Source organism: Pongo pygmaeus, chromosome 22, assembly GCF_028885625.2.
Source record: "Pongo pygmaeus isolate AG05252 chromosome 22, NHGRI_mPonPyg2-v2.0_pri, whole genome shotgun sequence".
Classification (NCBI taxonomy): Eukaryota; Metazoa; Chordata; class Mammalia; order Primates; family Hominidae; genus Pongo; species Pongo pygmaeus.
The window spans coordinates 50,374,343-50,402,243 of NC_072395.2; the positions used below are offsets into that span (position 1 = coordinate 50,374,343).

At 38.1% G+C, this 27,901-nt stretch overlaps 1 protein-coding gene across 4 annotated transcripts in view; it reads left to right on the forward strand.

Annotated features, from left to right (window-relative positions):
• The window catches only part of DYRK1A (dual specificity tyrosine phosphorylation regulated kinase 1A), a 148,970-nt gene extending 122,749 nt beyond the window's left edge, over window positions 1–26,221 (forward strand). For 3 of the 4 annotated variants that reach the window (XM_063659748.1, XM_054468283.2, XM_063659747.1), the window contains exons 6-11: window positions 1,232–1,518; window positions 4,064–4,210; window positions 7,156–7,296; window positions 16,300–16,606; window positions 17,116–17,240; window positions 22,955–26,221. In XM_063659748.1, the coding sequence (XP_063515818.1) occupies window positions 1,232–1,518; window positions 4,064–4,210; window positions 7,156–7,296; window positions 16,300–16,606; window positions 17,116–17,240; window positions 22,955–23,575 (1,628 nt within the window). In that variant the 3' untranslated portion in view covers window positions 23,576–26,221. Of the gene's footprint in view, window positions 1–1,231; window positions 1,519–4,063; window positions 4,211–7,155; window positions 7,297–16,299; window positions 16,607–17,115; window positions 17,340–22,954 lie in introns of those variants that run through there. The other variant, XM_054468284.2, reaches the window with a different exon arrangement.
• The last annotated feature ends 1,680 nt before the right edge of the window (window positions 26,222–27,901 follow it).

A 27,901-nucleotide genomic window follows, 5' to 3' on the forward strand; every position in this document is an offset into this window, starting at 1 on the left:
ATTCCTTTTGTTATTTTTAGTATCGAGTTGTACTGTAGACTCCTATATAGTCATGTAGTTATTTTTATTGTATTACTTATTCTAACTTTAGATCACCTATACCATGAAAGATCTAAAAGCAATATTGATGTCCACTGCTTTGAGGCAGGCAGCCCAGGACATTCCCAGGAAAACACAGTGTATCCACGGTTCTTAGTGATCAGACATTGATTACTATCAGTTTATTCCAGATAGATCTGTAGAGAAACCTCTCATTTTGTAATACTATAAAATAAAATGAAAATCACCTTGACAGATGGGTGTTTTATGTCATTGCAGTTGTGTTACAGGTGCTCAGTTTGGTATATATAAGACTGTTAACAGGGAGGGACAGCACTTTATCGAATAACCTCCTCTGACGTGAAGTCAGTGTTAATAGTTAAAGCACAATCTTTGAAGCAATTTAGTGAGTATTCAGCCTTTTTGGAGGGTCAACAGTGATAGCGACCTATGTATTCTATACTGTTTCTCCACTCACAAGCCTCCTCATCATCTCTTCTTGTAGCTGAGCTTTATTTTGAAGTTTTCCAAGCCTTCAGTCTCACACAAGAGTTGTCACTTACCAATTTGATAAACACAGTTAAGTCTTCCAGTACTTTTACCAAAGCATGATTTTCAGACATTTGTTGTATTTGCCTAAAGGGTAAAAAAAAAAAAAAAAAAAGGCTATCAATGAAAATTGTGACAGAAAATTACCAGTGAAATATAAAGTTCAGCAGTGCAGATACATTTCAAAGCCTACACAGAGGGCTGCCAGCTACAGCATTGTCACAAACCAGAGATCCCAGTAGGTGGAGCTTAGACATAGGAAGTTGTGAGGTAGGGCTCTCAGGAAGTAAAAAGTGCTTTCTTTTATAAATGAAGATAAAATTGCTGAAATATTCTCACTGCTGTTTGTGCATTTGCTACTTATGTTTTCAGATCTGACTTTTAAAGAAACAAGGCATTTTGGTAGCACTGCTTACCTATATCACTTATTGACATATGTTGTGCCCGTTTAATTCAGCAGAAGAGCAACTTAGATATTCTTAACTGATTGAAAACTGCTGTTACTACAAAATGCTGATCTCCAAACTTTAACTGAACTCTGCATTTGATGTTATAATGTTATAGATCATTTGAGAGTGCATGTGTTTGTTACTCTCAGTTTATTGGTATATATAATTTAAAATGAAACTGTTTTCTCTTTCAGTGCATTTGAAACGCCACTTTATGTTTCGAAACCATCTCTGTTTAGTTTTTGAAATGCTGTCCTACAACCTCTATGACTTGCTGAGAAACACCAATTTCCGAGGGGTCTCTTTGAACCTAACACGAAAGTTTGCGCAACAGATGTGCACTGCACTGCTTTTCCTTGCGACTCCAGAACTTAGTATCATTCACTGTGATCTAAAACCTGAAAATATCCTTCTTTGTAACCCCAAACGCAGTGCAATCAAGATCGTTGACTTTGGCAGTTCTTGTCAGTTGGGGCAGAGGGTAAGTATTATTTCAGAACTTGTGAATTAAATAGAAATTAAATAGAAGTAGGTAGGACAGTGTAGGTAATAGGTTGGCGCAAAAGTAATTGCGGTTTTTGCCATTGCAGTTGCCATTTTTGCAGTGGCAAAAACCGCAATTACTTTTGCGCCAACCTAATAGATATTTGAAATGTTGATAAGGTGTATACCATTTAGAGGCAATTACAGGATGCTTATTTATCTTTAAAATGTAGCACTTAATTACCTTGTGTTGATATCTGTTTTGGGGAAATACCTTTTAAAATGCAATTAGCAATACTTTGAGTCAAAAGACATTGATTTTTTGAAATGGGTATATTTAAAATTGTATGTATGCTAAAAGATTAAGGGAGAGAATAGGAGATGGAATGATTAAATATTAGGGGATTTGTAACTATATTTCCCAAGTAAAGGTTTTAGTATAAATTTTGGGACTTTTCAGTACTAGAACATTGAATCTGTGCTGTCAAATACTTCTCTGAAGATGGATCAAGATAAATCTTTTTTCTCAAAAACTGATGGTTCAAAAAAATGCAGGTAATTTTGCATTAGTCATGGTATTAAGTATAGAAAATTCAGTTGATAGACTTACTTGTTTTGATAAATAAGTTTGTCTTATTTTCCCCACTCTTATTTAAAATTTGCATAAATTCTGACACATATCCAAGCTGGTTTTTTTCAGACTGCTAAAAACAGATGTGTTCGTAGTGCTGATAAGTTTAGCTGATTTAAGAAAGCAGTTTTTTCCTGTCATTCTTCCAGCATTATGAAAACTAACAGCATTGTTTTATGTATAAAATAGAAGTAATAGGGGTCTCCTCTTGAAAGGAATTAGTGTCACCATTTGATAATATTTTACTCATTTTAAACACTATTGTTTTTGCTTTAAGTATTGAAACTGTATTTCTTCTGTTTTAAAGAAACCCAACTAACATGCAGATGTTAATTTTTCATACTGACTTTTCTGTTTATTTTTCCAAATTAGTGAAATTTTCTGTCCTGTCCTACTTTTGTCCAGGTTTTAACTATAACAGATTAATTTAATCATAAGGATTTATAGCCAATTAATAGGACTGTCTTTTTGTTATTTTCTGCAACTTCTCTTATGGTAGTGATGCTATCGAATGTTAAAGTAATTTTTAAGAATTGGAGTAGGGAGCAAAGTTTGCAGTTTTAGATGCTTTCAAAAAATCGAGATGCTCGTAGTTAATATGAGATAGAGTATATTGTGAATGAAAAATACATGCCCATCTTGACAGTAATTTGAACAGATTATAGAGTTGGGAAATTTTTCCCCTATTTAAGCCAAGTTATGTATTTTGTCCTAATATTAAACATTATTATTTCTGTCTAGCCAAAATGAGCCAGTTATCCCTACAGTAAGTTTTTAACTATTCAAGTTCATTAGCATCACATGGGAAGTTATTTCTAAAATAGACCTGCAGTGGCCCTGCCCCTAGACCTGCTGGATTAGAATCAGAAGGTGGTAGGGCAAGTGTGTTTTGGGGAAAGCAACTGCTTTAAACAAATTAGATAGGGAGGAGACAAAGTTCTTGGCATAAGCTGTGAAATAAAAGTCTCAGGAGTGGTGAGTGTTCGGTCCTAGGGAATTAACAATGGTATTGGCTTATAAAAACCATGGAAATGTAATACTTCTTCCCAGTTCTTTTAAATTAGACTTTCTTCTCATAGTTCCTTAAGGTTGGTTGACCTGCCTGTGGAGGCCTGAGATTGTTCTCAAAGACTTGGCTGGAGGTTTCAGTGGGAACCACAGAAAATTTCATGAGCTTTCTGGCTGCATGGTTTGCGTGTTAGGAAATTTAGTTAGGATTTTATTTCTTTCCCCCTTTTAATAAGTGAAACAAATTGGTCTCTGAAGACGTCTTAACATTACTTCATTGAAAATAGTCCATTTCAGGATTGTCTTTCTCTAAGAAGTCTTGGATGGAGGTAGAGAGAGAAGAGGAGAGAAGAAGCTATTGGTCAGAGACAGCTCTCAATTGAATCTTTATGTGGCAGTGTTTCTGGGATTTATCTGTGAGACAGCAAGGGTACAAATATCTGAATCTTAAATTATATTATATTGAAGTTACTTGACTTTTAACGCTGAGAAATACATTGTTTGGGTTAATTTAAATACTATTTAGTTGTAAAGTTAGTGGTAAACTGAGTGCCAGCCATAGTAGGAAGAAATAATTATTAGGGAAATACATTGTTTTCAATAGTGTTTTTTTTTCTAGTGAGGCATAATTGTTTTAAGAAATATCATGATGACTAGGTAGGATTAGACTAAATGAAAGGGCTTGAATCTTTATGTATTATGCATTTCACAGTCAGATTAACCAATCCCTCGAAATATTTAGTTCTTTAAGCCATATTCGTAGTCTAATGTTGAAGTTAATCAATGGAACCCTAATTTAGGAATTAGCCAATTCTTTTCTGTTAATATCAGATCAGTGTTTTTAATCCAATGCTGACTGCAGTTTTAAGCAATTGAAGTAATGCTATTTTGAAATGTATTTCAGATATACCAGTATATTCAGAGTCGCTTTTATCGGTCTCCAGAGGTGCTACTGGGAATGCCTTATGACCTTGCCATTGATATGTGGTCCCTCGGGTGTATTTTGGTTGAAATGCACACTGGAGAACCTCTGTTCAGTGGTGCCAATGAGGTAAATGATGTAGTGCTTTACAAATTCTGTTTTCATAATTGCTTTTCGTCTTTCATCTATGACAGTGTAATTTAAAAGTTGTTTTTAGGCAAAGATGTCTACTGAATCATTCAACTGTGAGGTCAGTTTGAATATACCTATTTTTTCATATTTGTCAGTTGTCATATTAGTTTAGAATTAGGAGATAGGAGTAGGATATTTTAATCTACTCATGAAGGAGAACAGTTAGAAAGTGTTAAGTATTTTGGCATACATTTTACAGGTTTTAGATACGATAACAGAAAGCTTAAAGATGATAATGAAGGAATGAAGGCCATCCTGAAGAGTGATGCAAACATCACTCTAAATTTTGAGATTATGATTTGGAGTTGAAGAGGTAATGATCAGTAGGATTGATGGATACTCAGTCTGAATAATGTAGAGTAAACTAGATTATAGGATTGTAGGGCTACAGAGACTGTGCAATTGTATAGTCTACAGGTTTTCAGTCTGTGTTCTGGAAGATTTTTCAAGGTCAGAGGCAGTGAATGGGAGGGCAGGGACAGGCCACATTTCCCTGCAGTCAGAGAAATTAGACTTTCATTGTTTTAAAAACTGTTCACCTGTGGGGTTTTGTTTGTTTTTTAAAAGAAAAATTGACAATTTGCACATCTTGATCAATCTATTTATAAATGAGAAGAGAAAGGCCAAAGGCATTAATGACTTGTACCGGATTACGCAGCTGTTAATAGGTGGTGTCAGAAACTTGTTTCTTCCATCCTTCCTTTTAATTCTTCTTTTTTTTTTTTTTCCGGAGATGGAGTCTTGCTCTGTCGCTCAGGCTGGAGTATAGTGGCGCAATCTTGTCTCCCAAGTAGCTGGAATTACAGGCAAGCGCCACTACGCCTGGCTAATTTTTGTATTTTTGCTAGAGTTGATGTTTCACCATGTTGGCCAGGCTGCTCTCGAACTCCTGACCTCAAGTGGTCTGCCCGTCTCAGCCTCCCAGAGTGCTGAGATTACAGGCGTGAGCCACTGTGCCCGGCCCCTTTTAATTCATTTCAACTTGAACTGGTGAGCTACTCTTTGATAGTAACTGCCATAGTTTGTTTTTGTTTTAGTATAAATCTTACTGTGTAAATTAGTATCTTTTTTGGGCTTAAACAATAGTAAAAAAAACTTTGCCATGTTACTCATTGTAAAGGCCGAGGTCCTTTGAGTAGCCCACAGATTCCTACTCCCTCTGATGCCAGTTCTCTCACCACCACCTGGTTTCTCCTTCTCCCCTCACTCTGTGGTCCCTTGAAAACGCCAGCTACAGGCCCATAGCCCTTTGTATTTCTTCTTTCCTGTGCCTAAAATGCTCTTTTCTGAGATAGTCTTTTGCTGATGTTAGTGTTTGCTCTGATGTTGCATTCTCGGTGAAACCATATACCCCACTTATGGTTGCAGTACCCCTTCTCCTCATCCCATAGTTCTTAGCCAGCATCTGACATCATGTATTTAATTATTTATTGATAATGCCGGGCGCAGTGGCTCACGCCTGTAATCACAGCACTTTGGGAGGCTGAAGCAGGCAGATCACTTGAGGTCAGGAGTTCGAGACTGGCCCTGCCAACATGGTGAAACCCCATCTCTACCAAAAATAGAAAAATTAGCCTAGCGTGGTGTTGCGTGCCTGTAATCCCAGTTACTTGGGAGGCTGAGGCAGGAGAATGGCTTGAACCCAGGAGGCGGAGCTTGCAGTGAGCCGAGATCACGCCACTGCCCTCTAGCTTGGCAGACAGAACAAGACTCCATTAAAAAAAAAAAAAAAACAAAAAACACGTGTGTGTGTATATGTATTTCCTGTCTTCCCACTATAACATAAACTTCTTTTTGGCCGGAATTTTTGTGTTTTGTTTATTATTTTCTACCACTGAATATGGTTCCTAGCATATAATAGGCACACTCATTTTGGGTGAATGAATCTGTGCTTTAAAAAAGTACTTTATTAGGTCCATACTTTATTAAGCTTCTGGGATTTGTGTGTGTGTGTGGGGCGGGGGGGTTATTTAACATGCTGTGAAAACTGGGTCGGGAGCTGTACCTCATGCCTGTAATCCCAGCACTTTGGGAGGCCAAGGTGGGAGGATTGCTTTAACCCAGGAGTTTGAGACTAGCATAGGCAACATGGTAAAACCCCATCTCCACAAAAATTTTTAAAAATTAGCTGGGCATGGGGCCGGGCACGGTGGCTCACGCCTGTAATCCCAGCACTTTGGGAGGCCAAGATGGGCAGAGCATTTGAGGTCAAGAGTTTAAGACCATTCTGACCAACATGGTGAAACCCTGTCTCTACTGAAAAATATGCCTGTAGTCCCAGTTACTCGGGAGGCTGAGGCAGGAGAATTGCCTGAACCTGGGAGGTGGAGGTTACAGTGAGCCGAGATTGCGCCACCGCACTTCAGCATGGGTGACAGAGCTAGACTCCATCCAAAAAACAAATAGCCGGGCATGGTGGTACATGCCTGTAGTCTCAGCTACTCAGGAAGCTGAGGTGAGAGGATCACTTGAGCCTGGCAGGAGGTCAAGGCTGCAGAGAGCTCTGATTGCACCACTGCACTCCAGCCTGGGTGACAGAGTGAGACCCTGTCTCAAAAATAAGTAAATAAAAAAAATTTTTTTAAATAAAATTCTCCCAAAACGGAAACTTTAAAACTTCCTCTCATCTTTCCTTACTGTTCAACATTGTATCCATGGCTACCTGACATAATATGTTTGTTAATTGACTGTCTTCCCTTCTGTGGGGTATTTGACTCAAGGAAGGTAGGGCCTTTCTTGTGTTTGTTCATTACTGTATGCTGGATGTCTAGAGGAGTGCCAGACGCATAGGAGGTGTGCAATTCCTTTATGAATGAATGACTTGAGCAGGAGTAGATGTACAGTAGAAATTACAGGTTTTGTTGTTTTTATTTTTAATACAGGTAGATCAGATGAATAAAATAGTGGAAGTTCTGGGTATTCCACCTGCTCATATTCTTGACCAAGCACCAAAAGCAAGAAAGTTCTTTGAGAAGTTGCCAGATGGCACTTGGAACTTAAAGAAGACCAAAGATGGAAAACGGGTAAAATAAGGATATATCTGTTTTGAGCCTTTATTAAATTTCTTTATCATGCCTGTCTTTTTATAGCTCATTTTGCATTTACTTGAAATCAGTGTGTTTCAGTTAACGATTTTATTGATACCTTACATAGATATTTTGTTCAGAAGTTGAGTATAGTTTGACCTGAACTATCAGGTATGGACCAGTGTTTGATTAATGGTCAGAATTATCTTTAAAACTTCATATTAAAAACTCTATGCCTGCGTTTTGAGGCAGCTGATCATATCACCATACTTGGTTTCAGCAGTAGAATTAATAAATTTGACCTTTGTTTCTCACAGCTTGGGCATGTAGTGAGGTCACAGTTAATATTGCAGCTGTGAACAGAAGTCACAATTGGAGTAAATGATTTTTTTTTAAGTTCAGTTGGTAAATTATGTCAGAAGATGATTTTTGGCTTAAGTAGTATGTGATTTTTTTCCAAGGATATTAACTGACTAGACGGTCCTTTGATAGACTTCAGATTCCTAGCTCATTGACTTGGATAGAAAAAATTTCACATCTCCAAAATCTTTAAAAGTGAGGTTTTTAAAACATTTGGTTGGTTTTAGTAATTTTCTTTTATCTGAGGACTTTTTAAAAGATACCTAAACTATGTCAGTTTAATAGAGTGAATGATGCCAATTTTGCATCTTGATTTTTTACTTTTGTTTTATAGATCTGTAAATAATCGTGTTTTTTAATTTACTTTGGTTCTAGTATTGAATGAATGTAATGTATAAATATGTGATTGAATATGACCCCCCCACACACGTACATACAGAAGTCACCTTGTGATCATAGTTTTGCATTTATAACATTTAAGAGTTGATTTTTGTTTCAGTTATTATTTTGCCTTGTATTTTAGCGACGCTGCCACCAGGTGTCATTTTCAGTGAACTGAAGATGATAGTTGATTGCCTTAATTCACCTCCACACAGCTATGGAGTCATAACTTTTAATATCAGATAATTTTCTTTAGAATATTTAAAAGCACATATATAATTGTATCTTTCAAAACTGATTTGTAAGTTATTGTGTGCTGCCATATTCACTAAAGCTATAGACAGTGCAGTTTCCAGCTGCTAAATTATGCCTATTCCCCATAAGGAAAGAACGGAAAATGCCATCGAGACCTCTTGGGCCCTTGTTTTTTCTTTATTCACATAGCTCGTTAATCATGGCCCATTTTTCATGTAACCAAAACTTAGTCTGGGAACCCTTACTAGCTCCACCAGCATTTAAAGGAGCTCCTACCAGTTTGAATTAGCATGGAGAGGAAATTAAATCTTTTTTTATGTTGTCTCTGTCTGTGATACAGGCTGCTGCTTTCTCCATTTCAGATTTATTTATTTATATTTTGCTTCTGCTATTTTTTTCCTCAATAAAACATCCCATTCCATCTCCTAAATCTCTGCCTTACAAAAACCACAGTGACCTATCATTTCTTTCAAATTGATCTATAGGTGTTACTATTTTTAGTTATTTGGGGTGGGGGCATTTCAGAAATGAGTAGATTGTCTTTTCCCTTTTAAAATTGGAAGTGGATATCTTAACATACATTTAATACATGTGAATTAACTAGATATTTATGAGATTTATTTTAGTCACACTTAGCAATTGACTTAAGCAACTTAATTTTTAAAAATATGAAATAATTATTTTGCTTTTAAGAGATAAATTTTGCAACAAAAAGTCAAATTCATAATCAAAGTTAATTACATTACAAATGGTACAGTAAGAATTTTGACTAGAGATACAAATAGATGTGCATATACTTTCATTGGCTATCTCTTTGTGGTTTATTTGTTTACTGATTTTATTTTTACTTTTAATTTTTCGTTTTACATTTCAAAAGCCCCATATTAGGGTTTTCCAATAATGAAAATACTATATATTTTTTTCCTGGTGGAGGTGGAGAATGAAGACAATAAATGATGCTTTTTTTGAAGTACAGTTTATATAAGATACACATTTTAAGTGTTGAGTTTGTTTTCACCTTTGTGTACAGCAGTGTCCCCCATCTAAACCAATATGAAAGATTTCTGTCATTCCAAATCCTCTTGTGACCTTTTCTGTTATCCCACTACTTTCTGATTTCTATCATCAAAGACTAGCTTTGCTTTTTAATTGGCAAACTTAGTATAAATGGAGCCTTATAGTATTTATTGTTTAGTTTTGGGTTTTCTTCACTCAGCAAATGTATTGTTTTTGGAAAATCATCAATATTGTATGTCTCAGGAATTAATTTTTTTTTATTGCTTCAACATATTTCATTGAATGAACATGCCATAATTTATATTCACCTGTCAGTGGTCATTTGGTTTGTTCCCAGTTTGGGACTATTATGAATAAGGCTACAGGGAACATTCTTTTATACATATGTTTTCATCTCTCTGACAGCACAATCTAAGAGTAGAATTGCCAGGTCATGGGGTATGTGTTTACCTTCACAAGAAAACACCAGTTCTCCAAAGTTGTTTTATTTTATATTCCCATGAATGTATGAGGGTTCCAGTTGCACGACATCCTCACCATTTTATATGGTTTGTCTGTTGGGTTTAGCCATTCTGTAGTGGATGTGTAGTGGTTTGCATTTGCATTTCTTCATGGCTAATCCCGCCTTTGCGTACGCGTATTAGCCTTTCATATATGTTCTTCGTCACAGGTCTTTCCCATCTTTTGCTTGTGTTACTGAGTTGTTTAATAATTGAGTAGTCCTTTGTCATTAAGTTTTTTGTCACATGTATGTCAGTGTATTTCCCTAGACTGTGGCTTTGCCTGTTCCTTTCTTAATATGGTATCTTTTGATGAATAGGGAGTTTTAATATTGATGAAGTTGTATTTGTCAACTTTTTTTTTTTTGGTACTTTTTTTATCCTGAGAAATCTTTGCCATCTCCAAGTTTGTGAAGATATTCTTGTGAGTTTTCTTCTAAAAGTTTTTTATTTTTATTTTTTAGTCTGCTTTTACAGTTAGGATTCTGTGGTCCATCTTGAATTAATCTTTGAGTGTGGAACAGGGCGAAGGGGTTGAAGTTCATTTTCTTCCATATGCTTACCTAGTAGTTACAGCAGCATTTGCTGAAAGCAATTGCTTTACCCTGTTGATATGTTTTCTATTCTAGGTCTTTTCTTTTCACATATGGATTTTAGAATCAGCTTGTAAATTTCTACCAAAAAAATGGTGCTAGCATTTTGATTTGGGTTGCAGTTGGGATTGCATTCAGGAAAATGGACATCTTAACAATATTAAGTCTTCCACTTTATAAAGATGGGTTATCTCTCCATTTATTTAGGGCTGAAAATCTCTCAGCAGTGTTTTATAGTTTTTAATGCAGAAGTCTTACATATTTTGTTCACTTTATTCCTAAGTTTTTAATTTTTTAGATGCTATTTTAAATGGCATTTAAAATGTATAATTTCATAATTTTTCATTTTTGGTATACAGAAATACAACTGATTTTTGTATATTGATTTTGCATCCTAAGACCTTGCTAAATTCACCTATTCTAGTACAGTTGACCCTTGAACAACACAGGTTTGAACCACACAAGTCCACTTGTATGCACATTTTTTTCCAACAAACAGAGTCAGTCCTCTGTATCTGAAGGTTCCACATCTGCAGTCAAATGTGGATCAAAAATACAGTATTCCCTGGATGTGAAACCTGTGTATGAGGGCCAACTTTTCACGTGTGTAGGTTCCGCGTGGCCTCCTTGTAGAGCTTGAGTATGTGTGGATTTCAGTATATTTGGGGGGGTCCTGGAACCAACCCCCTGCGTATACTGAGGGATGACTGTATTTTTGTTGTTGAAATTTGATAGGGCTTTCTACTTAAACAGTCTTATGCTCCATGAATGAAGACAGTTTTGTTTTTTCAATTGTATGTCTTTTTTGCTTTTTTAATATGAGTGGCTTTTGAATATTGTCATGTTTTTTCTGCACGTATAGAGATCATCGTATGATTTTTCTCCTGTTTTGTGGTAAAATACATTAATTTTTTGAATGTTAAGCTCCACCTTGTGATAACCTACACTTGGCCTTGATATACTGTTCCCTTATATATATTGCTCAGTTCAATTTGCTAATCTCTTGGTAAGGAATTTTGTTTCTGTGTCATTAATGGATATTTGTCTAACATTTTATTAATAAAACCATCACTGGGGTTTGATTTTAGGATTGTGCTGGACTTGTGAAACTATTAGGAAATATTTTTTCTTGATTTTCTGAAAAAATTTGTATATGATTGGTTGGCATTATTTCTTTTGTAATGTTTAGTAAAGGTCATGATGAAACCATCAGAACCTGGAACATTTTTTGTTAGAAGGTTATTTAACTATAATTTATGTTTTTTGATGAAAATATGGTTATCCAAATTTTTTCAAGTTAGTTTTGGTAAGTTGTATCTTTCAAGAAACTTTTCTTTCTCACGTAAATTGTTGAATTTGTTGGCAGAAAATTATCAATAATATTTTACTATAATTTTTTTAAATATCTAGAGAATCTGTAGTGATAGTCTCTCTTTTATTCCTGATATTGGCCATTTGTACTTTCTGTTTTTTCCCCAAGTAGTCTTGCTCAGGGTTGATCAAGTTTATTAATCTTTCTAGACAACCAGCTTTTGACTTTGTTGATTTCTTTTTTTTTTTTCTTTTTCTATTCTTTATATTCTGTTTTTTGCTCTTCATTATGTCCATTTACTTGGGTTGAATTTACTCCTTTTTCATCGTCTTAAAGGTGGAAACTAGATGATTGATTTTTAAGCCTCTTCGCTACTATAGAATTTAATGGTATAAATTTCCCTCTAAGCACTGCTTTAGCTGCATTCTGCAGCTTTTTATATGTTTTTGTTGTTGTTGGTTTTTCTTTTCTTTTTTTTTTTTTTAGACCGAGTCTCGCTCTGTTGCTGGGCTGGAGTGCAGTGGTGTGATCTTGGCTCACTGCAGCTTCCACCTCCCAGGTTCAAGCAACTCTCCTGCCTCAATCTCCCAAGTAGCTGGGACTACAGGCAACCACCACCACGCCCAGCTAATTTTTGTATTTTTAGTAGAGACGGGGTTTCACCATATGACCAGGATGGTCTCTATCTCTTAACCTCGTGACCCACCTGCCTTGTCCTCCCAAAGTGCTGGGATTACAGGCATGAGCCACCACACCCGGCCACTTTTTATGTGTTTTAACAGTCATTCTGAAATGTTTCTAACTTGTGATTTCTTCTTTAACCTGTCATTAGAATTTTGTTACATAATTTCAAAATATTTGAGGATTTTCTAGATATCTTATTCAGTTCTAGTTTAGTAGCAGTTTGGTCACAGAACGTGATTTCAGTCCTTTAAAATTGAGACTTGTTTTATGGCCTAGCATCTAATGTGTCTTTGTGAATGTTTTATGTGTGCTTGATAAGAATTGTATTTTGTGTTTGTTTGGTGTAGTGGTCTCCAACTATCAATGTAGATCAAATTGTTTGATATTTTTCTTCATGTCTTTTATATCTTTGTGTGTATTTGTGTATATTCTGTCAGTAATTGAGAGAAGAGTCTTCATTGATAAGTTTGGATTTGTCTTAGACTCCCTTTGTAACATTGCTTTATGGTTTTTGAAGCTTTGTTAATAGGTATATGCATGTTGGATATTGTTATGACATTGATAAATTGACCCTTTTATCATCCTGAAATGTCCCTCTTTGTCTCTAGTCATGTTTGTCTTTAAGTCTGCTTTGTCCGATATCACTATAGTCTTACCAGAGTTCTTATTGTTGATATTTTCATGGTGTGTGTGTGTAGATATAAAAGATATGAAGAAAAATATGCAACATGTGTATACACACACACACACACACACTTTTACCCTTTTACTGTAAACCTGTGCCTACCTTTATATTTAAAGAATTATTTTTGTGTCGTGTGCAACATATGGTCAGGTCGTTTTTTAATCTAGTCTGATAGTGGTTACCCCATTATTCAGAGATTTGGGTTTAAGACTGTTGTCTTATTTGTGTTCTGTTTGTCTTTCCTGTTCGTTGTTTCCTATTCCTTCTTTCCTGCCTTTTGCTGGGAGGTTTGTTGAATACTTTTTGGCATTTTATTTTATCTCCTGTATTGATTTTTTTACTTATTCCTCTATGTGTCATGTTTAGTGTTCCTTTTATAATATGCACCTTTAACATTACTTTACCTTCAAATAATAATATATTGCTTGTTAAACAGTGTGATAACCATGTGATTCTATCTACCTCTTGTGCACTTGTTGTATTATTTTGCATGTTAGAAACTTCACAACACATTGTTGGCTGTTTAAATAAAAAATAGATTTAAACACACAAAAGAAATTTAAAAAGACATAAAATAAGGATAATAGATCTTTTATATTTATCCTCATATTTGCTCTTTTCTGGTGTTATTCATTCCTTTTTGCAATTCCTAGCTTCATCTCGTTATTATTTCTTCAGCCTCAAGACCTTCCTTTAACTTTTATTTTGTAATGAATAAGTTATCCTGATGAATTCTCTCAGCAGGTGTTGATCTGAAAATACTTGTTTACCTTTATTTTTTGGAAGATATTTTCAGTGAATATAGAATTATAGATTAACTTCTTTCTTTCAGCGAAAGAAAAAGATGTTACAATATTGCTTAAAGATGTATTGACTTTTTTTCTGGATTACACTGTTTCTGTAGAGAAGTCAGTGCTTATTCTTAGCATTGTTCCCCTGCATCTAATATTTTCCCCCTCTTCCCTCTGGCTGATTTTAATGTTTTCTCTTTGTTTGATTTCCACAGTTTGACTATTTACCTAGGGATGATTTTCTTTTTATTTATTCTCCTGGGAGTTCACTGAGTTTCTTGGATCTGTGGGTCGATCTCTATCATCAGTTTTTGAAAATCCTCAGATACAGTCTTGCCAAATATTTGTTCTGCTTTCGTCTTTCTTCTAGTTCTCCAGTGATGTGTATGTTACAGTGCTGAATATTATCCCAGAGGTCTCTGTCTGGTTTATTCATTCTGTTTTCTGTTTGTGTTTTTAATTTGGATAATTTCTTTTTCTATCTTCTCGTTCACTGATTTCTTTTTTTGCCTTGTGCTGAGTCCAGTCTGCTGTTGAATCCATTAAATGGATTCATGTGATGTTATTGTTATTTTTGAGACAGGTTCTCACTCTGTCACCCAGGCTAAAGTGCAATGGTGTGATCATGGCTGATTACAGCCTTGACTTCCTTGGCTCAAGCAGTTCTTCTACCTCAGCCTCCCAGGTAGCTCGGACTACAGGAGTGGTACAACCACCATACCCAGCGATTAAAATTTTTTGTAGGGACGAGGTCTGGCTATGTTGCCTTGGCTGATCTTGAACTCCTGGACTCAAGCAGTCTTCCCACCTCCACCTGGGCGTAGAGACATGAGCCCAGCCTATATTTTTTAGTTCTAGCATTTCTATTTTGTTTTAAATATAGTTTTTCTCTTCGGGAATTCTACATCTATTCATATGTTGCCCACTTTTGAACTAAATTGTTTATTTATCATAATTTATCAGAAGTAATTTATCATAATTATTTTAAAGTTCCAGTCTGCTATTTTCAACATCTGCACCATTTATTTATGTGTATCTTCTATTGGGTTTTTTTCTTTTCATGTGATTGTGGACGTCATTTTTAAAAAATGTTTGTAATTTTTAAATGTGTGACAAATTTTCTTTGCTTAAGAACAGTTAAAGATGGAAGTGAATCATTTCTCTCAGAAAGAGGCCTCTTACTCTGTCAGGCCCCTCATGTGGGGCTGAGTTGATCTCTTTTGTAGCTTAGCTGATTCTGGGCTTTGCTTGTTTGACTTAGATTCTGTTCCCCGCTGTCTTCATATGTTTTGAGCTGGGATAAGGACATTCCCTTCAGCAGTGTTTGTGTCTTTAGAACCAGGGAAAATCTAGTGGTCTTTATACATTACTGCCCAGTCAGCAGCCCCACTCCTAACTCTCTGTGCCTGGGAGATCGCCTTCCTCCTGCTGTACTGCCGCATCCTTCTGTCTGTCCACTCCTGGCCGTCAGAAGTTGGTTCAGACTTGGGCTGGAGTCTTCTCGCTCATCTGTGGCATGCTTGCGACTTCTTCCACTGCAGGTCTCTTCCAGGAGAGGCTTTTCATTTTGTAGAATTCAGGGGATTTTTATTCCAACTTTGGATCCTCAGACAGCTCTCTGATGGGTCTTTAAAAGGCAGTGATTTTGACTTATTAGAGAAGGAACAATCATCTCACACATTTCTGCATTGTAACAGAAGTCAAAGTCTGGTGATGCTATTCTTAATAAATTCAATATTTATAGAGGTTTTAAGGGTTATAGTATTATCTGTCAAAAAATGAGTTTTCAGGAAATCTCAACACACATTAATATATTATTACATAGATTTTCTAAAGGGAAGCATACATAATTTTCTCTTTTTCACCATGAGCAGGTAGGGTTAGGCCAGTGCATTTTTATGTAGAACATCCTTGGTGTTATTGCCATAGCTTTCTTGGGCTGCTGTTGCTGAAGGAAGTGTAACAGGTGCTGCGGGTGCACAGTTAGGCAGGAAAGAGGCTCCCAGCCAGGGTGAGCAGGGGCATGCGTGCTCTCTGTAAAAGACAAGAGAGAAAATGCTTTCAGCCTTGTGGGCCTCTGTTGCATATTTTTTGTTTTTGGTTGCTTGTTCTTACAACCTTTGAAAACAGAAAAACCGTTTGTAGCTGGAGCTGTAGAAAACCAGGCTCTGGATCAGGCCATAGTTTACTGACCCCTGGGCTAAATGATCTTTATAGCCATTTTTGGTCTCAGAATTATGTTGAACTGTAACTACCATGCATTTGGGATAGTAATGTGTGAAAAGGCAGAGGATTTAACTATGAAGTGTCCTTTTTAATAAAGGCCTCAACATATATATTTACACATATTTGAAATTAAATTATGTGAGTGTTCACGTATTCCACCAAATTTAGAGAAAGCCTTTCATCTTCTCTCTTGCAGGAGTACAAACCACCAGGAACCCGTAAACTTCATAACATTCTTGGAGTGGAAACAGGAGGACCTGGTGGGCGACGTGCTGGGGAGTCAGGTCATACGGTCGCTGACTACTTGAAGTTCAAAGACCTCATTTTAAGGATGCTTGATTATGACCCCAAAACTCGAATTCAACCTTATTATGCTCTGCAGCACAGTTTCTTCAAGAAAACAGCTGATGAAGGTACAAATACAAGTAATAGTGTGTCTACAAGCCCCGCCATGGAGCAGTCTCAGTCTTCGGGCACCACCTCCAGTACATCGTCAAGCTCAGGTCTGTGCTGCTGCGGTTAGATTAGGCTTGGGAATGTTTTGTGTTTTCTTTATGAAGTGGGATTATTTTAAAGTGTTGAGTAAATTTGTTAATAGAGTGGGGAGCAGTTACTTTACTTAAATCTGTTCTTTGTAGTTAGTAGTAAATTCATCTCCCCCAAAGCTCCAATATTTAGTTACGCATGTAATAAAATCTGCTTGGCAGTTGGAAATCTGTTTACTAACCAGCATTTTAAATTACTTCTTAAATGGAATTTTTGTCCACATTGCTTGAGTTTTCCCCTACCTTAACCAGACTTCATTGTATTTTAGTTCAGTGGTGGACGAGAGAGAACCTGGTTTTAGTCAGAGAATATGAGAACTTTGTGATATACTTTCAAGTTAATATTAGAGATTTTGTATGTGTGTGTGTGAGTACTTTCAGTTTTAATGGTGTAGCTTCAGAGTATAAATTTGAACAAAATGAATTTTAAACTCACAGTTGTATTGTTTTGTGTTGTGATATTTCAGGTGGCTCATCGGGGACAAGCAACAGTGGGAGAGCCCGGTCGGATCCGACGCACCAGCATCGGCACAGTGGCGGGCACTTCACAGCTGCCGTGCAGGCCATGGACTGCGAGACACACAGTCCCCAGGTGAGCTCGCACGTGGTTCATTTGCTTGTGTCACCTGCCATGCTCAGGTGGAGCAGCACTGGATGCCAGGTGCCTTTAGAATGACCGTATCATTTACCCTAGAGGTTCATGACGTTCTCCTGTCTAAGAAAATGTCAGTATTTATCATAGAGAAGCACATTCTTGCAGTTTTCCTCCTCCTTGTCTAGAAGTGGCTAACACTTATTGGGGACATAACAGTTGTTGTTTTGAACAGTTTTTTTCCTGTGTTTACCTCGTTTACCAAAGCAGCGTTTTGAGCCTCATGCTTTTTTGATTCCCATTTTACAGTGGAAACTGAGACTTCATGGGCTGAGTAAATTTCCCTGGGTCATGATCTTAATGACTTGACTCTGCTTCCTCCCATGATTTTTTAGCACTTACAGTCCTGGATTCTGAATCAATTTCTGGTTTGATTTTAGCCTTTTTGTTGTTGTTTTGTTTGTTTTCTGTTTTTAAACTTGTTGAAGAGGATCTAATTAAGTACTTTTTCAAAATTGGAGTGAAGCAGATGGTGATGGTAAAAATATTTAAATAATCTAATAAAGTTGTAAGTTGGTTCATACTGAGTTTTGCGTGATGGTGTTTGAAGGTGAGAGGCCAGTGTAGTATTTGATGGTTGAGTAAACTGCTGTTGATTAAGAGTACTCTCCATTCTTGTGACTAGGGCAGCTGAATGGTGCTGGAGAAAATCCCACATGCAGCTGTTTGTCAGCACTGTTAATACTCACCAACCTCTGCTGGGCAGTCTTACATGTTTTCCAAGTTGTCCCATCCTCTCCTATTCTCTTTAATAATTGTTTCAAACTTTTCTACTCTTAGAAACCTTTGCCCTCCCCTTCTCTGTTCTTACCCACTCTTTGCTTTGTAAGGAAAAGAGTCTTTAGACAGGAATTCTCTCTGCTTTGTAACATTGAATACATGATCCTGCCTATGTGTGCACTGTCCACTTCTCCTCAACCCCTTTTTTGTTAGAAGCAATGTGTTTCTTTTTGCCTAAGGCCAAGCCCGCTCATTGCCCTGATCCCCTCTCTCCTGCCATCATGGGGACTTTGCCCTTTGGTCTCCCTCAGCTCCGGTGTCTTCACTCTCGCCTCTTTTGGCTTTTTCTGTTGATCAGCATTTCCTCATCCTCAGGCCTCTCCCATCTTAAGCAGCACCTTTGCGTGTCCCCCTTTCTTTCCCTATACTTCTGCTACCTGTGGTCTTTGTCTCTTTACTCTGAAGACCTCTTTGCCTGTTCCACTTAGGTCCTGCCCTCCAGCTCTCCTGCCGGTGTCAGCGGTGACCTTTATTCATGGGTCCAATGGACACCCTAATGCTATCTTTCTGCATTCTACAACTTCATTTGGCAGTGTTGACTTTTCCTCACTCTTTGAAACACTCACTGCTGGTTTCCTTGGCAGGATGTTCTTCTTTCCCTCCCCCACCCCCTTTTCTCTGCCCTTTCCTTCACTATCTCTTTCGTTTTTTTTCTTCTACCCAGCCCTGAAACCTGGATGTTCCTCGAGGCATGACCCGTGTCCCTTCCCTACTCCCCTTAATGTTTCCTGGATGATTTCAGCCACACCTGCCAGGGCCTGCAGTCACCATCTTCATGCTAGTTGCTCCTAAGTCTTGACTTCTGACTTAGACTTCACTTCTGAACCCCTAGGGCCTTTCTAATTGTTTCCTATAAATGTCACCTTGAAAGTCTCAACAATATGTGCACACACAGCACATAAACTGAAATCATCATTTTCACTTCCTTCCCAACTCTTCTACTTTTGCCATTCTTTGTAAAAATGGCCCTAAATTTACCCATTTGCTCAAGTCGTAAATTTGGGGGCACTCCTCTCTCCCTCTTTCCCCACACTGAATCGGACAGTAAATTATCTGGATTCACCACATCTTAATACGTTTTTATTCTCCACCTTTCACTTTACCTCATTGTTATGACTTGTCTTACTAGAAAGAGTCTTGGAGTATCTAAAACGGTCTTGGAGTGTCTTAATTCCTTTCACCTGTCAGCACCGTTATCTTCCCTGCAGCCAGGTGAGCTTTCCTTAAAGCGGTCTGTTCTTGCTATTTTCCCTACTTTTTTTTTTTTTTTCCGCTGAGACGGAGTCTTTCTCTGTCTGTCGCCCAGGCTGGAGTGCAATGGAGCGGTCTCTGCTCATTGCAATTTCCGCCTCCCTGGTTCAAGCGAGTCTCCTGCCTCAGCCTCCTGAGTAGCTGGGATTGTAGACGCACATCACCATGCTGGCTAATTTTTGTATTTGTAGTAGAGACGGGGTTTTGCCACGTTGGCCAGGCTGGTTGTGAACTCCCGACCTCAGGTTATCTGCCCGTCTCAGCCTCCCAAAGTGTGGGCCGGCCTGTTTTTTCCCTACTTTAAACCAGTTTTGACTTACCCTTCTACCCGAAATGAAATGTAGACTTCTTATCAAGGCATCGGTGCTTTCCAGGATCTGGTCCCCACCGACGCCATTCTTTCTCCTCTTCACTCACCCTAGTCACACTAATTTATTTTTCACTTTGTGTAATATGCCACATTCTCTCTTTCTTTTCTCACATTTCCTGTGCTCTCAGCCTGGAACACTCTTTTCCTCCTCCTTTTGTTTTGATAACTACTATTTATGCTTCAGGTCTTAAGTATCACTACTCCCAGGGGCTCTCTCTAAATCTTTAGACCATCCGCCTGTCTTGTCTTCTTCCCTTTCTTTCTTCCAGATCTATTCCATACCGCAAACACATACAAGAGTAGCATAAGACACCACGTTCTTCCCACCTGGATTTCACAGAGGTCAAGATTTTGCTTCAAATCCTTTTTTATTACTTAATTTTTGAGTGGTTGATATAGTCACATGGTTTTAAAAATAAGTAAATATAAAAGGGAATTCAGCGAAAGGTTTTCCTTCCTTCCATGCCTTCTAGTCCCTCAATTTCTAAACCAGTGTTATTAGTTTATTAGTTTTTTGTATACTTTTTGAGATATTTTATACATATTCAAGCAAATACAAATACATATTCTTCATTCACCCTTTGCACACAAAAGGTACCATACCAGGCAAACGCTTTCAGAACATCTTGGTTTTTCTAGTCTTGACATATATTTTGGAGCACTCTCTGTATATCAGTAAATAGAGAGCTTTTTCATTCTTGTATATATTTGCACAGTATCCCGTTGTTTAGATATTCCATAAGTCTTTTCACCATTCCCCTATTGTTTGTTTATTCATTTTTTTATTTATTTTTAGAGCTAGGGTCTTGCTCTGTCACCCAGGCTGGAGTGCACTGGTGCCATCACAGCTCACTGCAGCCTTGAGCACCTGGGCTCAAGTGATCCTCCCACCCCAGCCGCCTGAGTAACTAGGACTACGATCGTGTCCCACCACACCCTGCAGTGGGGTCTCACTGTGTTTCTCAGGCTGGTCTTGAACTCCTGGGCTGAACTGATCCTCCCACCTCAGCCTTCCAAAGTTCTGGGATTACAGGTGTGAGCCGCCTTGGCCACCAGTCCCCTATTTATTAATGGACATTTAGTTCATTTCCAACCTTTTTTACTATTTACAAATGGTAGTTTAATAAATAACCCTGTACAGTAGTGTCCCTTCTTATCCACGGTTCCAGTTATTCAGTCAATCACGGTCCAAAAATATAAAGTGGAAAATTTCAGAAACAATTCGTAAGTTTTAAATTCTGTTAGGAGTAGCACAATGAAATCTCATGCTGTCTTACCCTGGACGTGACTCATCCCTTCGTCCAGCGTGTCCACACAGTAGATAAGTTACTTTGCTTTGTAGCCATCTAGATTATCAGATCAAAAAACATAGTATATAGAGGGTTTGGTTCTCTACAGTTTCAGGCATCCAGTGGGGATCTTGGACTGTATCTCTTGCAGATAAGGAGGCACCACTGTACATGTCTCATTCACACATAGACATTTTATCTGTGATACAAATTCCTGAAAGCAGAATGACTGTTTCAAAGGGTAATGTGATTTATAATTTTGATAACTATTGCCAGATTGCCCCCCATGTGATTTTCTAATCCAGTAACTTGATTAACTTCATATAAAAACCATATAGTATTTTCTGAGAACTCACTGCCAACTTTTCTACTGATTGTTTTCAGTAGTATCTCTTAAAAGTTTGGTTCTCAGACCACCTTCGTTGAATAAACACTTAACAATTTATGCCAGCCACTGGTGATAGAGACTGAGCCTTTTGCCTTCCTAGAGCTTACAGTGACACAAGTAAATAAAATGAACATGAAGAAAAATGGCAAGTAGCATTAGCTCTTAAAAAGAAAATAAGGATAATTTGGTAGAGAAAGACTATTTGTTAGATAGGAAGTATTAATTTAGAATAGGCCAAACTCTGATATAACAGATAGATCCCCAAAATATGGTAGCTTAAAGAGTACCAAGTTTCCTTCATTTTTGTGCAGCAGTCCAGAATAGGTGTTCAGGTTAGTGGCTGGGCTGTCTTCCAGGTCCTGATCTCCTACCATCTTGTGGTTCCACCCTGCCCTAGGGCCTAGTTGTCTACTGTGTCCAGCAGGCAGAAGGACTTGGGAGGTATATTATCTTGTGTGCCAGGCTAGCAGTGACATACAAGCTTTCATTCACATTCCATTGACAGCTTAGACATACGGCCATCACTAAGTACAAGGGAGGCTGGGAAGTGTTGTGTAGCCATGTGCTCAGGAACGAGAAGAATATTGTGCACAACCAGTAGCTTCTGCCACAGTAGTTGAGGCAACATCAGCCAGAGTGGTCAGGGAAGGCTCTGGAACTGAAGCGATGAAAAGGAGACATCCAAGCAATAAGAAAATCCAAGTAATAAGAACATTTCTAGGCAGAAGGGAGCAGCGTGTTACTAGTACACTGAGACATTTGAGAGATTTTGACCCAGGGGAGGAATGGAAGGCAGGTCTTCTTTGTTTGGAACTCAGGTAGCCAGGGATAGGATGGGTGGAGAAAGAGGTTAGAGAAGTGGCATTGGCCAGATGATGCAGATCGTTGTATCCATTTAGGATTGTTTTGTTTTTCTAAGTGCAGTGAGAAGTCATTAAAGGATTTTAAATAGGGAAGTGATTGGATTTGTGTTAAGAAAAGATTGTTCCTGCTACCCTTTGGAGAACGGCAAGGATGGAAACAAGGAGTTCATTTAAGGGGCTGTTGTGTTAGCGTAGGCAAGAGATGATGGGGATGAAGAGAAGAGGCCAAATTTGGAATCTATTTCACAGGTAGACTCATAAGTTCTTGCTCATGGGTTGGACAGAGGCATTGTTGAGCAGCTAGGTAGATAGTAGTCCTTTATTGAAAGAAGAAAGATGGAGAGAGGAAGGACATGAGGGAAAAGTAAAGACTTCCTTTTGGACCTGCCCAGAATACTATCCAGCCCTTTTCAGGAAATATTTGCTGACCCCTGGCATAAACAGTGCTCCCAAGGAAGGACAGTGGCTAGTGAAATAGATGAACCTATTTAAGGATATAACTTCCTAAAAATTGCAGTTTTCATGATGAAATTTTTTGCCCTTGAATGTATTTGGGATTTTGTGTTATAAAACTGTCTAACACATTAAAAGTTTCAAAAACCCTTTCCCCCTGATTAATGTGATGCTAGTTTGTTAGTGTCATGGCTTTTGATGGAAGATTAAAGCTTGGAAACAGTCCTCTGAAAAATCCTTTTAAAAATCTCTTCTTTCAGGTGCGTCAGCAATTTCCTGCTCCTCTTGGTTGGTCAGGCACTGAAGCTCCTACGCAGGTCACTGTTGAAACTCATCCTGTTCAAGAAACAACCTTTCATGTAGCCCCTCAACAGAATGCATTGCATCATCACCATGGTAACAGTTCCCATCACCATCACCACCACCACCACCATCACCACCACCATGGACAACAAGCCTTGGGTAACCGGACCAGGCCAAGGGTCTACAATTCTCCAACAAATAGCTCCTCTACCCAAGATTCTATGGAGGTTGGCCACAGTCACCACTCCATGACATCCCTGTCTTCCTCAACGACTTCTTCCTCGACATCTTCCTCCTCTACTGGTAATCAAGGCAATCAGGCCTACCAGAATCGCCCAGTGGCTGCTAATACCTTGGACTTTGGACAGAATGGAGCTATGGACGTTAATTTGACCGTCTACTCCAATCCCCGCCAAGAGACTGGCATAGCTGGACATCCAACATACCAATTTTCTGCTAATACAGGTCCTGCACATTACATGACTGAAGGACATCTGACAATGAGGCAAGGGGCTGATAGAGAAGAGTCCCCCATGACAGGAGTTTGTGTGCAACAGAGTCCTGTAGCTAGCTCGTGACTACATTGAAACTTGAGTTTGTTTCTTGTGTGTTTTTATAGAAGTGGTGTTTTTTTTCCAAAAACAAAGTGCAAAGCTGCTTGAATCAGAAGGAGATTAACACACTGAACCGCTACAAGAGGGCAAAGCTGACTTTTTTTTTTTTTTTTTTAACTTGAAAAGATTGCAAAGGGACATTGAAGTGTTTAAAAGAGCCATGTCCAAACCCATCTTCATGGATAGCTCAGAGGTATCCTCTTTTTGCTCCCCTATTTTAACTTGCCACATCCCAGTCACAGTGGGGTTTTTTTGTCTTTCTGTTCAGCAAAAGTTAATGTTCAGATGTTGGTCTTGGTCATTTGCCAACTAATTTTAAACTGCACATAATTTGCATAAAGGGCCCCATGAGGGTGTTTCTTTTTTTTTTCTTTTTGTCCCCCCCACCCCCATCCCCTTTTTTTTGTTTTGTTCTGTTTTGTTTTGGGTGGGAGGGTGGGAAATTTGGGTTTTTAAGTCCTCTAAACACACTTGGGCACGGAAATGCAGTACTGTAAGGAAGAGGGACCTCCAGCTTCCACAAACACCATCTTCAGCTGTATGAAAGGGACGGTTGTGTTGAAGTTTGTCAGGCGCAGTAAGCATGCTGAGTGGCGGGGATCAGAACTCTCCTATCTGAACCTACTGAGGAGCAAAGCAGCAATTCCATGGGACCCTGTGGCTGTCCTGTTGGGGAGGCCGCAGGAAGATAGGATGGAACGTGACTGGTCTCCTCACCAAGGTGCACTGAGAAGCAATCAACGGGTCGGTCGTGGCCAGTCCTGGGGAGGTCTGAGTGGTGGTCTTTGGGATAACCTTTGGCCTTATGGATTTGGACTCGAAATTAGAAGAGCCTACCATTTCAGATGCAATCACTTTTGGACATGCTTTTGCAGACAGTCCTTAATGCTGAAAACACAGAGAATGGGTAATTCAAGAGGCCTTTCTTTTAAAATAGACTTTTGTGACCCACTAATTGTAAGGTATTGCAAGGTCACTTTGCGTGTGTCATAAAGTTGACTTCCTTATTGGTTGAAGGTCACAGAAGTAGTGGTTTGCTTTGATGGAAATAGCTACAGCTGTGTCCCTTCCTGCTTTTTACTTTTTCTTTTGCTTTTTCTCGGCACGTGGTATCTCCACCATTTCTTCTGCACAAAGATGTCTTCTGTTCATCCTGAACATTTTTAAAAAATGCAGAATTTTATGTGACTGCTTTTTTGCCTCACAATTATGCTGTGAATTTTACAAAAATTTATTTTCTTTTTTGATAATTTATTGTACCAAAGCTGTTTTTATAGCACATAGATGTCTGTAACCAATAATGTAGCAGTTCTGCACTTTGACACAAGGTGTAACTAGACCATTTTTAAATGTCAGTTGAAAATTATGGCTGTACTATTGCTTAAACAAAACTGGAACTGTTGTTGAATCCATAGCCAATACATTTACAGCAATCTGTGTACTGAACATAATAGATTGACATCTAATTCAAGATTACAACATCTGTTACATTCTAAGTGTGTTCAGGCTTCTGAAGGTAAAGGGACACTGGATCCAGAAGCTATGGAACCAGCAGTTGATTCTTGTATTCCTGATTAACCTACTTGTAAACTTGAAAGCAAGACCTTGATTGCACCAACAGGTCCAGAGTATGAGCGCAAGTAAAGCAGAACTCTCATGCGTGACCTGAGCAGACAGGCTGGTATTTAACAGGTGCCTCGTGTTGAGATTACGCTGCCTTAATGTAACACAGTCTGGCAGTTGCTAAATTTGTGTTCCCATTTTAAATTGACCAATTTTGGGGTGTGACACTTTTGAGCGGTTGACTTGGGAGAATGAAGATAAGTAATTTACCTGTCCAGGATCAAAAGAAGCCTAGAAAAGAAGCAGTAATCTACCTCTGCCGATAACCTGTTTAAGATGACTCAGCAGAACACCGCGTTTCATTCTATTGGTCAATTCCATGTGGCTGACTAGGTCAATTTTTTTTCTGAACAAAAGCAGGTTTTTATATGTAAACAGTGAGAAAAGAAAGGCTAAACACTATGTAAATGTGAATGGAAACTTGGAAATACTCGTTTTTATAAACTACAAAATTTTTGTTGTTTATCAGGAAATCCATATTTATTTTGTAATTAACTGTCAAGCCTGTGGATGATTTTTTTGAACTTAGTAGTTCATAAAGGTTTACAGTGAATAAAAGGATATCATCTTGAGTATAGCAATATCAAAAGGAATTCAGTAGTTACTGCTGTTTAGGAATATAAGGTTAAGATATCATATGGGTCAGGTCATTTTTTTTTTCTGTGCTGGTTGCCACATCTTAGCAAGCACCAAAAAACTAAAGCAGTTTTTAAACCGATATTTACATAAAATCATAAAATCCAACGCTTCTGCATACTGTGTTATGTTACAGTCCAGTTTTGTGTGCTTTACTACACAGTTTGGTTACAGGACTTCTGTGCATTGTAAACATAAACAGCATGGAAAAGGTTAAATACCTGTGTTCAGATTGTAAGATCTAGTCCGGACTTGCTGTGTATATTGTAACGTTAAATGAAAAAAGAACCCCCCTTTGTATTATAGTCATGCGGTCTTATGTATGATAAACAGTTGAATAATTTGTCCTCAGACTCTTTACTATGCTTTTTTAAAATTAATTTAAGAAAAATGTAAACATAGTAAAAATCTTCCTATGCAATTAACCTGGTCCAGGTCTGGTAGGTATACTATCAAAGTTGAGTTAAATGTGTAAAAAGGAAACTATTTGAGATACATTGACATAGGCATCAGCAATCTCTGAAAGTAAAAATTGGAGGTTTAACAGATCATTTTGATTTTTCACATTGATTTTTTTATTTGAATGTTTACATAATTTTGTGGTTCAAAATGCTCATATTTTAGTTGGTAGCATTTCAAATGGATGTGAGGGTCTGATGGTTTTCTCTGATATGCTTTGACGTGCTTGGATGAAGGAGGGAATACGAATACTCACTCTTCCTTCCCCAAATCCTCGTACGGGGACATATCAGAATTCTGGAATTCTTGCCACTGTGGTTCAGTTGCTAACCTAAAGTCTTCTCTTTTTACAAATTCACCTGCTTCAGTATATATTAAGGTGGCTTTTGAAAGGCAAGATACTTATTTAAAAGTTAAGCGTGAGTCTGTAAAATTAAGGTTGGTTGCGTAAAGTTGAAGTTAACCACATGTAAGAAAGGAAAACTTCCATTAGTTTTCTTCTTAGGGTGTGGGAATTTTACCTAGGCACATGGATATTGGGCTGAAAAAAAAAACGACATTTTTATTTAAAACTACATGCAAAAAATCATGAAGTAATTATGTTAGGCTCACAGGTGACCATTGACTTTGCCCCTGCAAAGTCCCAGCTTTTGTGGTGTTGAACTTTTCTGTTCTTCTAATAGGGAGATACATAATCAAAATACACACGAAGACAAGATAGCAGGCACTCAGTTCTAGGCCAGTTTCTCAGTTTCCTTTGGGCCTGCCTTTATTTTGATAGCTGCAGAATACCAGTTCAGTTGCGATCCGGTGCATTCTGGGTGGTATCCCCATAGACAGAACACAAGTTCAAGACTCATTTTTATGTCCATTTTTATGGTGGTAGACTGTATGTAATAGACCAGATGGTTCATTCCAAATACATGACTTGGTCTTAGTGCCATATATGAAGGAAGTTTGAAAATGTAATGGGGACAAAAGCCATGCGTGACTTCGGCATACCCAGACTTCATTCAGATTTCTTAAAAATCTGCTAGGGATGTCTGTTGACCAGACGTTGGAAAACCTTTGGTGTCAGGAAGAGTAGAGCAGAAGTTCTGATTTTCATAACCCTGGTTTCTTATCTAGGCCTGTTTCCTTGCGTGAAAACATACATCATCAAGTAATTTGTAGTACAAAGAACAAGAGAAGAAACCCTAAGAAGATAGCTTATTTGTTATCCTCCCTTTTAATGACTAACCTTAATCCAGATGAATCCACTGAGAACCAGCCTGTGGATGCCTACTGGGCTTTCACCCTGGACCAGGAATTTTTGACGTATGCCTGTGTTGAAGGCACTGGATGCTTGTTCTTGTGGAAGACGTGTTCATTGAGGTAAGTGGCTCATCGCTTGGTGTGTTTGGCTCTCTTTGGCATTATGCATAGCCAAGGTCCCAGATTTTGGCTGCTCTCAGTGGGTGTTCTTGCATCACAACTTCAAAAAAAAAATAACACTACCTTAACACTGAGACTGTCAGGTATTTGTCAGTATTTATTTCTAATTTCCTACTTTAAATCTTAAGAGACAAGAAA